At 45.9% G+C, this 12,355-nt stretch overlaps 1 protein-coding gene across 5 annotated transcripts in view; it reads left to right on the top strand.

The window, feature by feature from the left end:
• Glt1d1 (glycosyltransferase 1 domain containing 1) overlaps positions 1 to 12,355 on the top strand; it is a 74,101-nt gene that overhangs the window by 8,892 nt on the left and 52,854 nt on the right. The window contains exons 1-3 of one of the 5 annotated variants that reach the window (XM_058579761.1): positions 2,275 to 2,486; positions 3,577 to 3,725; positions 12,147 to 12,252. In XM_058579761.1, coding sequence (XP_058435744.1) covers positions 2,353 to 2,486; positions 3,577 to 3,725; positions 12,147 to 12,252 — 389 coding nt within the window. In that variant the 5' untranslated portion in view covers positions 2,275 to 2,352. Of the gene's footprint in view, positions 1 to 2,274; positions 2,487 to 3,576; positions 3,726 to 5,565; positions 5,613 to 12,146; positions 12,253 to 12,355 lie in introns of those variants that run through there. The other 4 variants (XM_046445969.2, XM_046445967.2, XM_046445968.2 and 1 more) reach the window with 4 other exon arrangements.

Genomic DNA, 12,355 nt, shown 5'->3' with positions numbered 1-12,355 from the left:
CCTTTTCCAATTATCAATACGTTTTTCTCAGCTGTTCATTTCTTAGAGCTTTAAGAAGATGAAATAGCAATTATTCCCTTCTGCTCACAAGCATGTTGGATTCTTACCTTTGCATGATAACAGTTTCTAGGCCCAAGTGGGCAGAAGCTACATGGGCAGCAGGCCTTTCTCCAGCCTGCTGGTCAGTTACTATCTACATCTACGAAGGCTGCAAAGTCTGGGGGAGAGGGACAGTGTTGCTGAACATCAATGACAGGATCAGATTCAACTGTGAAAATGGGAAAATCAAGATATAACACGTGCCTCAACAGCATAAGCCAACTTCAGTCCTAAGACCTTAGTTTTTCTTCATTTGCATGCTGCTGTTGGACCCCTGGGTATTCAATTTACATTGTAGAAAGGAAACAGCAGGAAAAGTTATCCTTCCTCTATGAGTGAGTGTGTACTTCCTATTTCAAAGTGTACCTTTCAAAAGCTAAACATGGGATTCTTTTCTACACATGAGTCCTTATGACAGATTTTAATTCAGCTTATTGATTAATGAGGAAAACGCTAGGGTGCTAGAGCTGATTTAGACCATTTGTGAGAATTGGGTTGAAACAGGCAATTCAGGAAATAATGTCAGAATAAGGTCACTAGGTTAATTGTAAAAGGAATGAAGGTCCAGTAGGTCATGGGGCCCTTGGCTTTGGGGCTCTTTTGTACACATGCCCACAGTGGTTGCAAGCTTTAGGACTTGGATCTGCTGTTCTTCCCGAGGTCTTTGTTCCTGTGTGGCTCCCAAATGCAAAGTCCTTGGCCATGTTATGATCTGAATGAGTTCATGCTTTGAAACTGTGATGAAATACCTGAGGCTGGATAACTTTGTAAAGAAGAGGTTTGTTTAACTCACACGCAGGTTCAGGGTTGAGGGGTTAATGACCTTCTCCCAGGAAGAGTCTCAAGGTGGCTCAGGGCATCATGTGGCAAGAGACAGGGAACACACGTGTGTGTGCCTTGTGCTCTCTCCCTCTTTGTGTAATTACCGGTACTCCATCATGAGGGCTGCACCTCACGGTGTTAGGTGATCTGATGGCCTCCCAGAGCCCTTTCTAAACACCTGAGTAAGTTTCCACCTTGGTACTTCACAGTCAGGATTGAATTTCAGCACATGAGCCTAGGGGGTCACCCTGAAACCACAACCAAACCTAGCAGGGTCACAGTGCCCAAGAGTCAAGATGACCCCCTCCTCTTCCTTTTCCCTCTCTTCCTCCTCCTGCTTTTACCCGTTACTGTTTCTCCTCTTCCTCCTGCTCTGCACATCCTTCCCCTCCTCCTCTTCTCCCCTCTACACTTCCTCCTGACCTCCCTCCTCTTCTCGCATCTCTCCCTTCTCTCCTTCCTCAGTTTCTTCCTCCTCTTTCTTCGACTCTAACTCTTAGGATTTTGTGAAATATTTCTCCTCCACATCAGGCAGCCAGATTGTTTGGATAAGGACATAATGAGCTGAAGTAAAAAGGGCTCTGTTGGGCTTGCATGGCAGACTCTCAGGCTGTCTGGGTGATTTAGGAGAATTCTCAAGGGTCATTTTAAGTGTATTTGATTATCACCTATTTGCTCATTTTGTCACCAGAGCCCCAACTTGTGACTCCACCATTCATATAATTGCAGCACAGAGGGTGTAAGTGCCAGGGAGAGAGTGTGGCGGGGATACAGAAAGGGAGACCCAGAGCAGAGAGTGGGAGGAGGGCTCTCAGCAGCATTCATGGCAGGAGGTGGGGCCAGGTGGCTGGCTAGTCAGCTGTCCTGTGGGTGGAAGGCAGGGCTGGCCATGGGTGGCATCAGCTGTGGGCTGTGGCTGGAGGTGGGGCCTGCCTGAGCTGGGCTCGGGTGTTTGGACTTTGCAGTGGGGACATGCTCAGCAGTCAGGTTATTCATTAAGTAAGACCAAGAGGGACCTCATTTTCACATGGTTTAATTGAACTGGCTACTGTGAGCTGTTGGAGGTTTTAATCAGGGCAAAGAGTTGGCTCTGAGTGTCACTTACACATGTACACACACACACATCTCAAATAATTATGAATTATAATGCATGCACACAGCAAAAATCCCCAAGAGGACAAGGGAATGTAGTGGGAAGTCCCCCTCCTGCTTCTATCTCCTGTTGGGACAGATGTTACCATGCCTTTCTGGATTTCCTTCAAGATGCTCTGGGCAACACAGAATCTACACAGGCGTTCTCTGCTTTGCTCACCATGAGTCTGGAGCTCATTCTGAGTTGCTTTGTGGTGACCCAACTCACTGCCTTTTCTTAGTGGCAGAAGATCAGGTTGGGTGGTGGTTTTCAGTCCCGCTCTTTCAAACACAGTGGTGATGCTGTTCCTGGCTGCCTGTTTCTGCACACAATTTAAATGTACCTCTGGAGTAAGTCCCTGGACATGGAGTCATGGCCAGAAGGCTTGTGTGCTTTGGACTTGCTACTTGTTCCTGTACCACCCATCAAAGAGGTTAGTCTAATCTACTCTCACAAATAGTGTGCAGGAGGGTTTATTTCATGAAGTCGTAGGAAGACTTCTTGGTCTTTATACATATTTTACATTAAAAGGTTATGAAATTGAGTTCCATTTCCTTCATTTAAAATCCCAGTTGTTGGGGCTGGGGTTGTGGCTCAGAGGTAGAGCGCTCACCAACTGTGCGTGAGGCACCGGGTTCGATCCTCAGCACCACATAAAAATAAAATAAAGATATCGTGTCCACCTATAACTAAATATATATATATATATATATATATATATATATATATATATATATAAAATAAAATAAATAAAATCCCAGTTGCTTTTGTTTTTCTGTGAACTGCAATGTTATGCCAACTATATTTTTCTATTGGATTATTAGGCTTTTTCTTTTTGATTTATAAAAGTTCTTTATATATAAAGAAAATTAGCTTTTTTTCTTTTGTATGTGTTGTAATGGTAGTTTTTTCCCCCAGTTTCTCATTTGTGCTGTTGGTATCATCCTGAATAGTTCTTTTCTGCATGTGTGATTTATGTTACCAGGAACTGAGTTAAAGTGGGAAGAAGGAAGAGATGTGTTTGAAAGGATTCTTTCTGAAGGTAGAAGGGAAGGGCCAGGAAGTAGTTTTGAAGTCATGGTAATAGGTGACTTTTGAAGTCCTTTTTAAGTCCTTTTTAACAGCGGCCTGAAGACAGATTTTGGGTACAATCCACAATAAAGGGGCAAGAGAAAAAAGTGACACGTGGAGTCAAAGAAAACAGAGAAGGAACTCTCTTGTTCAGCACATGTCACTGGAGATGGCAGAGTGGACCCCACGTCTGAAGTCTGCCAAGCCAGCCTGAATTAGCCCTGGCCCTCTGACCTTTGTCCTGGCTACAGTCTGTTGTATCAGAGACTGGTGGACAAACGCTGCTGTCCTCGACGCTGAGCTGCGTTCTCGATTTCAAAGCAGATTTCCTCTAAAGGTCAATTCAGAAATAAAAATTACTTGTAGAATTGACTTAAACTTCCCATCACAGGAGTGAGCTGTGGCATGTCCGCATTCTTTCATCTTCCCCCATCTCTCTGTTTTTGACACAGGGACCATCTAGAAGCGGCAGGACACGTGTGCATTCTGAAAGACGCCTTTGACTTTGAAAGCCCGTCTGAAGTCTCAGACCTCATTGCGGCTGAGAACTTGGAGGCAGCTCTGGCTCTTCACCTCTACAGGGGAGGCCGACTCTTACAAGGTAACCCTCCTGCTCTTTGTTGGGATTTAGCTGTGAGCTATCCCCCAAGAGCTCCTGTGTGACAATTCACGAAAGTTCCGAGGTGGAATGATTCAGTTATGAAAGTTTTGACCCAGTCAGGGAACTAATCCACTTGAATGTATTAGCTTGGAGGTAACTGTAGGCAGGTGGGGTGTGGCTGGAGGAGTGGGTCACATGGTGGGGGCCTGCCTTAGGGTTTATGATTTGTCCCTTGTGAGAGGAGCTCTCTGCTTCCTGGTTGCCCTGTCCTGAGCAGCTTTCCCCTGCCCCCAGTGCACTCTGTCTCACTCAGGCCCAGAGCAGTGGAGTTGGCTGGCCATAGATTGAGGCCTCTCAAACCGTGAGCTCAGAGCCAACTTCCTCTACATCATTGTTTATGGGTCTTTTGGTCACAGCAATGAAAAAGCAAATGACAATACACTCTTCCAAAGTAAAACAGTGAGAATGCTGAAAACCCAGAGCACCCGGAACTCCAGAAATGCGCACAGTGGTGCACCTTGTTTATCCAGTTCACAAGTGGAAGGAGTTCAAGGAACTCTTCACTTGCTTTTCTTCTGAGCAATTTTCCAAAATGTGGTCGCTGTGTCCACACAGAACAAGTGGACGTTGAAACTGTCTTTACTGTGAAGAGGGCCATCCTGTTTCCATGTGTACTTCCTATTTCAAAGTGTACCTTTTGGGAATCTTTTCTACACATGAGTCCTTATGACAGATTTTAATTCAGCTTATTAATTAATGAGGAAAACGCGAGGGTGCTAAAGCTAATTTAGACCACTTGTGAGAATTGGGTTGAAACAGGCAATTCAGGAAATAATGTCAGAATAAGATCACTAGGTTAATTGCAAAAGGAATGAAGGTCCAGTAGGTCATGGGGCCCTTGGCTTTGGGGCTCTTTTGTACTGGACAGAAGTGATCGACATCTCTGCCTGATGCAGAGTGACAGATGGTTAACCTGATGGCAGAGGATGAGCTCTCCGTCAGTGTCACCAGTGAGGACAACAGCAGGACGTCCCTACAGAGACTGTTGGCCCCTCGGGAGCCCAGCAGGCTGCTTCCTGGGACACCCAGAGGAGGTGCACATTGTCCTTCTTTTCTCCTGTTTCAGTCTTGACCTTTTTGCAGATGGTGGGTTTTGTAATACGCCCAGCCTGCATGGCTTCCCTGAGAGCATAGCCCCGAGTTGGGGCAGGACAGGTGTTCTGTGTTAGCTGAGCCAGGAAGGACTTTCTTGAATTGGTGGCCTGGTGAAGGTGCCGTTTATGCTGTGTGTTTCAGGGGACAGCAGTCACTTGTAGACCACCATTATCTATGGCACTCATGCTGGGATCACTTTTTGGTCACAAAATATGTGAAGCTTCCTCGGTGTTCAGAAGTTTCACTGCCAAGGATGAGGTGAGGTTCTCCTCACTTCTGCAGTTGAGCCTCTTGGGACGCTGTCTCCACATATGGGGACATTCTGCTTTCATGCTCTTTTTTATTTGTTAAATAAAAACATGCATGGCAAAACATTCCCCCAGCTTGGAGTAAGGCCTGACTCCAGGGTGTGGCATGAAAGGGGATCTCTTGCCTGCCTCTTGTCCCCTCTGCCTCATTTGTCCTCCCCAGAGGCAGCCAGCTAGTATTTTTTTCATGTAGATTCTTTTAGAAATATATCTACTGTGTTAGTTACCTACTATTGCATAACCTCCAAACTTAGCTGCTCTCAGCGACACGCTTGCCAGCAGCCTGGCTGGACATTCTGTCCTAGGGGCTCTTGTGTGCTACTGTCAACCTGGGCTGTTGGGTTAACCCGGGCTGTTGGAGGGTCATATCCATGACTGCGGCTCAGTCACCTATGGGCAGGAGACGAGACTTCTCCAGGGACATGTGAGTGTCCTCAGAAATGGTGGCCAGCTTCTCCCAGAGAGAACAACCCAAGAGAGAGAAAATGTAGTCACTTTGTCTTCTACCACCCAGCCTCAGAAACTGCCCAACAGGAGTCCTGTTGGTTACCTGGCACTATATGGCATGGGTCCTAGGCAGAGCATATGCAAGGAGGTGACCCTCTTGGATACTGGCCACCATGTAGGCCTTTGCACGTTTGTGTAGATGCCCCTCCTTCAAGCCACACAGTTGGGGCATCTCCACCCCTGGGAACCCTAGCAACTCTACCTCCTCTGTCTCTTGGAAATGCCATGATTTGAAGTATTCAATTTATAGACCTTAAATTGTCTTTGAATTTTTCTACTTCAGCCTCTGCAGTGCATGTCTTGGTATAGGCATCGTAGCTCGTGAACCTGCAAGAGTGTACCTGCTGTCCTGTTTCTGGGACCCCTCACTGTCAGAAGTGATTTCTTTTCAGAAGCAGGGACCCTGCTTCTGAAAGTGTTATTCCCAGAGAATGCTTTTCTGTGAACAGCATAGGACCCCAAGTCTCTTCTAAGTGTCGTAGGATGCAGCAGAGTCTGAGGTTTATCCCAGAATGTGTTGGGGTAACCTTCCTCCTGGAGCCAGAGAGAGGCCTATGCCGGCTCTGGCTCACAGGTGCATGTGAGGCTATTGCCGATGGTTAGCTGCAGACGCCCTTCAGCCCAATCTGGAATCCTCCTGGCTGCAAGAGGTATTGTCTATGTCGTCTATACCTGGTGTTTCTTTCAAATTGTTTCTCCTGCAATGTGGAATATATTTTATTCCTACAAGTTAGGTTATTCTGTATGTTTCCTTATGTACCTTCCCTACTTGCATAACTATGTCAGCCTCCCTCTCAGTGGCTGCCTGGTACAGGTTGAATATTCCTGTTCTGAAATGCTTGGGACAGAATGTTTGTGATTTTAGATTTTTTAAAATTGTAGAGTATTTGCATATATATAATGAAATATTTGGGGAATGGGTCCCAAGTCTAAAAAGTTACTTATATTTCCTATACACCTTATTTCATGGCCTGAAAGTAGTTCTGTAGAGTATTGTGGTGTGCCTGCCTTTTGTTGGTGACCTGTTATGTAAGGTCAGAATTGGAAATTTCCAGCTTGTGACTTCATGTCAGTCTTCAAAAAGCTTCCGATTTTGGAACATTTGCTATTTTGGATTTTTGGATTAGGCTCACTCAACCTGAATTTCACTGTAAGAATGCACATATTTATTGAAGATCTGAGTTTTGCTGTTCTAAGCAATGTTGTAGTACCTTTGATTATATGTCTTAACTTCATTATGAGAGCTATCAGTAGTACTAATTCCTAGATAAACTTGTAGGCCAGGGGACAGTATTATTATTATTATTATTTTAAATTTTGATTGACACTGACAAATTGCTACCCAGAAAGGTTATTCCAGTTCACATTCTACTCAGATGAGCAAGGACCTATTCCCCACACTTTAGTCAAAAATGCTTTTTTTTCTTTGAACTTGGGTTCTTTTCAGTTTTACCTTTCTTGACCTCTGTTTCAACAAACACAAAGACATCTGAAATTAGGTTTGCTTCTCTTAAGAGTTGTGGGGCTCAAGCCCCCCACCCCCAGACAACCCTGAGGAAAAAATCAATTAACCAATTTTATTGCACCACCTAACAAATTTTAAGACCAGAGGCAGCACCCCTCAGAGTAAATTTGGCTCAGCTTTTATTTGTTCGTCTGTTGCTCATTTTTTCATTATGGAAATCAAATATCATCCTTCCCAAGGGCTATCTTTTAAAAAGTAAAACTGGGTAGTGTAACCTGTGAAAAGCAATAGAAGCCCGCCCGGCCGGTGAGAAGCCTATTGCTGGGCCATGCAGTTTTCACCAGGCAAAGTACCCAGTACTCATGAGCCAGTTCTGCACATCAGCAGGTGCTACACTGTTACTAACTGCCTGGACTTCAGTTCTACTCCATGCACCATGAAACTTTTATAGTCTTTTATTAAATATATACATTCACTGATTTCTGAAATTACATTAGTAGGTGATTTGGAAACTATATAAAAAGGCAAGGAAGAAACTGTGGCACCTGTGATTTTAGGCAGAAAGGACCAGAGTCTGTGTGTGATTTGGTTTTATTTGTTTCACATTTTTATTAAAAAATTAAGTTTGCAAAAAAAGATACATTCTTACAATCTAAACTTGCAACTACCTTCAGAAGATGTTTGTGGGCTGCTGACTAGGGGCTAAGCAGATATGAAATACTCAAAATGCTGCTCCGGTTTCCCACCATATTGCACAGTGTGTATGTTTAAATTGTAGTCATATGGTACTTTTAGATTAGTTACTTATTTTTACCTAACAATATTATCAGAACATTGCCTCTGTTGTCAAAGGATTGCATCTTATTTCCCCCTCAGTTATAAACAGTGTATTGATGAACAGAGATGTTTACATATTCTTTTGGAAAAGATTTCATCTCACTTACTTTAGAATTTTCTAAAAGTGATCTTAGGGTGTAGGCATTTCTAAGCTTCTGATACATATTGCTGGAGGAAAACAAGCCATGGGTGTGTGGCTGTGTGTATTCAACATAAGCAAGACCTTAACCTGGACAAGTGCAAGTTCACTTTTTGTTTGTTTTTCCCTTGTGGTGCTGGGGATTGAACCCAGGGCCTTGCGCATGTGAGACAAGTACTCTATCAACTGAGGGTCTGTTCCCAGCTCACTTTTCTTTTTAAAATTAGTGTTTGCTGAGGGCATGATTAGGTAAGAAAGTCGCTAGAACAAATATGCAGACAAAGGGATAGCACCTTAGCAACATTGGTCTGCCTTGCAGATATACTGCAGGAATAGTGGTAGTATTTCAGAAAACAGTACAAATGTGAACTTTGAAATGGCACATTCATTGCTCCCTCTGGGCCTGTCCACACTGCAGTCAGTCTCTGGAGTGTTTAATAAGGGACCCTTGTAGCTGTTCTCATTTGGGCTGTGACACCTGCCACCCTGCAGCTGGCTTTCTGGCCTCCTTTCAGGGGCCTTAACCAGCGAGTGAGAGATAACTTTCCAGGACATTTGATGCTGGCAGTCCCCTGTGTGAATGAAGCCCTCCTGTGTTTCTTGTTGAAAATAGGCTCAGGCTTGAACCTAACAGGGCAGCCAACAGGCTCAGGTGACTGATCAAGAAGGAGTCTAACTACTTGCTGGAGCAGCCCCCGCGTGCATTTGTGCAGAGGAAACGGAATTGGTGATTTCCGAAAGTGAAACCCGGCATCCGACTAGCTCTCTTCCTCCAGCCCACCCTCTGGCTCTCACTCTGCAGATTGTGGGTGTTTTTAAAATTGCAGTCATGTCATAATTCAGTTATCTGTTTCTATCTAACACAATGTTTAGACCATTCCTTCTGTCCTTGAGTGGTCTTCCACAGTATGGTTGGCTAGGAAAGGTTGCGTCTATTTCCATTTTCCCCTCAACTGTAAGCAATACTGGTGAGTAGACCACAGCATACACTTTTGGAGAGGGTCTCCCCTGTGTTCCTTAGGACATCTGCACCCCACATTCACTGAAGCATTGTTCACAACAGCCAAGATGGGGAATTGACTTCACTGTCCATCCATAGATTAGTGGATAAAGAAAATGGGTGTATATACCCGTGGGATTCTAGCTTTGAAAATCCTCTCATTTGCAAACACCTGGATGAACCAGAAGGATATTCTGTTAAGAGAAATAAGCCAGACACAGAAAGACAGATCCCCCAGGAGCCCACTTACCTGTGTAATCTCAGGATCCCTAGAAGCAGAGGCTGAAACTGTGGTTCCAGAAGCCGCCGTGGGGTCACTGGGGAGCTGTTGGTAAAGACTCTAGCTTCAGTTAGTCAGAAGGAAGAGACTGGAGATCTGTTGTGCAGCATTCTGACTGTCGTTAACAGCAATGTGTTGCATCTTGAATATTGCTGGAGAATAGCTTTTATGTCCTTACCACAGAATGACCAGTCAGAGAGGTGATGTGTGTGTTAATGAGCTTGATCTAGCCATCCCACAATGTGCACATATTTCAAAACACCATACATATGTACACTAATAAAAATAGCTTTCCAAATGCATTCTCCACACATCATGCTGCAGAAAGGAAAAGGTCCAAAGGGGCTTCTAGAACTTATCAATAACAATTATGGTGAGTTTTTAAAAGTCTTGTGATTAAGACTAACGTGCAACTTATTTAGGACTTCCTTTTCTTAACTATAAAATGAGCACTGAAAAATAAGTAGGTGAAATAGCTCAAGTTCCATTCTTCTAAGTGCTAACGTAATTCAGACAATTTCTGGACTGGTGTATCCGAATGTCTTTGGTGTAAAGCACAGTGAGACTAGCTCTCTGCGTGGCGTCTGCTGGGAACCCGGCGTGTTGTGTACAGTCTCTTCTAAGGTCTCAGCAACCAGTCAGTTAACCAGCTAATTATTACCATCTCTGTCTCTGGGGAGAGGGTGAGGATCAGAGAAATGAGCACCTTGCCCTAAGTCACATCTTCCAGGTGGAGCTGGTTGGAGCCCAGGGTGGACTGGAGCCCAATTCTGGCGCCTCCCCCACCGCAGCAGGGGCTCTTTGTGTCAGCCAGGCCCCAGGCCTTGCTTGCCTCTGAAGCAGCATTTTAGGTGCTGAGAAAGGCTTTCCCACTCTCCTCCTTTGCCTTCTTCACCAGCAGTCTTTGCTAAGGGAACTTCCTTGGTGGCTTAGGCTGCATTGGCTGCCTAATGCTGCGTGACAAGGTACCACAGGACCCCATTCATTGTCCCACAGTTCTGGAGACCTGTGGACCTGGAGGTCCTAAGCTACAGGGGCTCAGCAGGCAGTGCTCACCCCCAGCGGCTCCTGGGTCAGTTCTCATCTCGCCCCATGGCCCCTCCTCCAGCTCCAAGCCCTCTGTGGCTCTCGAGTCTCCCTGTGTGACTCATACATACCTGCCTCCCTCCTCACCCTCAGGATGGGCCACTGGGATAGCCCAGGGTTGTCTCCCCGGTCTGCAGGCAGCTTCTAGCAACCTCAGTTCTACTGGCTGCCCTACTGCTCCCAGAGATCTGCTGGTCCCCAGAGAGTCATGTCCTCCCACATGGGGTGAGCATCTCCTACATGGGATGAGCACCTGCCCATCCCTGCGTCTTCAAGACCTAAACCTGCTGCCTCAGGGAACCAGGTTCACTTCATTCCTGTTCTGTCTCTGTATCTTGGGAAAGTTCAAACAGGTCCATAGTCTGGAATTCCAACAGCATAAAGCATTGGAAAGTGAACGTCAGTGTTACCCATTAGGACCTGGGGCCTGGCAGGTCTTCCCAGAGGCCGCGGCAGTTTGTGTCGAGTGTCTTTGCACAGATGTTAGATGCGTAGAGACATGTTTATCACGGCCACACACACACTGTGTTGACCAACACATGCTTGTTTTCTTCACTCAGCAGTAGATTTTGTCAGTTTTTCTGAGTATACACACACACACACACACTCACACACACCCCTCCTAAAACAAGGATTGTCTCCATCGGCGATCACTAGATTGTGTCTCAGATTCTCCTTCTTCTAGCACCTTTATCGCACGCACTTGCATTACTGCTCTGCTCAGTATCTTGAGGCTGAATTCTTGGCAGTGACATTCTAGGTTGAGAGCAATCTAGATAGATAGAGAAAGATGGAATCTGCTAATTTCCATGATGAAAACAATTCTTTTGATAAAAAGGAAAGTTCAGTATCTCTCCCTAACACACTCAAAGGAGTCAGCTTGTGTGGGAAATCCCAGGGTGACTCTGGTTGGACTTGACCTGTTGCGGGTTTGCAAGCCATAGAAGCTTTGGAGACACTAAATTGACCTTTGGAAGTCCTTTCAGGGAGCAGGGGAGTCGCTTGTGATGAGCACATCATTGAACTTGATCTGTGAACCTTGGTGCTCATGACTTGGTTCCCGAGAGAGCCGGGGACAGCCTCGCCCTGTGCTTCCCTCAACCTTGGCCTCCGCTGGGAGTCTGTGTCTGCCCTCTCAGGGTCCCTCCTGCCTGCAGTGCTCAGCACTGTGGGTACCTGGTTCCCACTGCAGCCCTGTGGCTGTGATTTATCCCTCCTGCTGTGCTGCATACTGCTTGGGGACTTGGTTGGGATCATGTCTCTTACATCCCCTCAGCCGCTGGCTGGCATGATGACAAATGACAGCTCTAAGCTGGGAGGCCCCTTTCTCTGTCACAAACCTCGATGGTCACAGATGAGCTTGTTTCCCAGAAATGATAAACTTAGCTTTGATAGATGGTAGCTACCAATATTTTTCATCTGATAAAATTTAAAGCAAATTAATTGAAAAAACAAAAGCCAGTCACGGCCACAGCGGTTGGCATCTCCGGTGGCGGATCTCAGAGCTGCCACTGTGGGCTGAGACCCACTCCTCCGCTCCGTACAGCCCCTTGCTCTGAAATGGCAGCTTTCCATTCATCCTCTGGGGTGGGTTGCTGGGGACGTTTCCAAAGCTAAATCCTGTTTCCTGTCACCGGTTCCCAGGTCATCAAATTCCTTTTGGAATCATCTTCGGGGGAACGGATTTAAACGAGGATGCCAACCACAGGGAAAAAAACGAAGTGATGGGGAGAGTGCTCGAGGAAGCCAGGTAACCCCTGAGAAGCTCCCGGGTCCCACACTGAACCCACTTGCATGGGATTCACTGAAAGACTGAGCAGAGCGGTTGTTAGGCAGTTCCCGTCTACCCACAG

This window comes from Marmota monax, unplaced genomic scaffold (genome assembly GCF_021218885.2).
Source record: "Marmota monax isolate L192 unplaced genomic scaffold, Marmota_monax_Labrador192_F-V1.1 WCK01_AAM20220418_F8-fsc00200, whole genome shotgun sequence".
In the NCBI taxonomy this organism is placed as follows: Eukaryota; Metazoa; Chordata; class Mammalia; order Rodentia; family Sciuridae; genus Marmota; species Marmota monax.
This window is presented reverse-complemented; position numbering and strand designations above follow the sequence as displayed.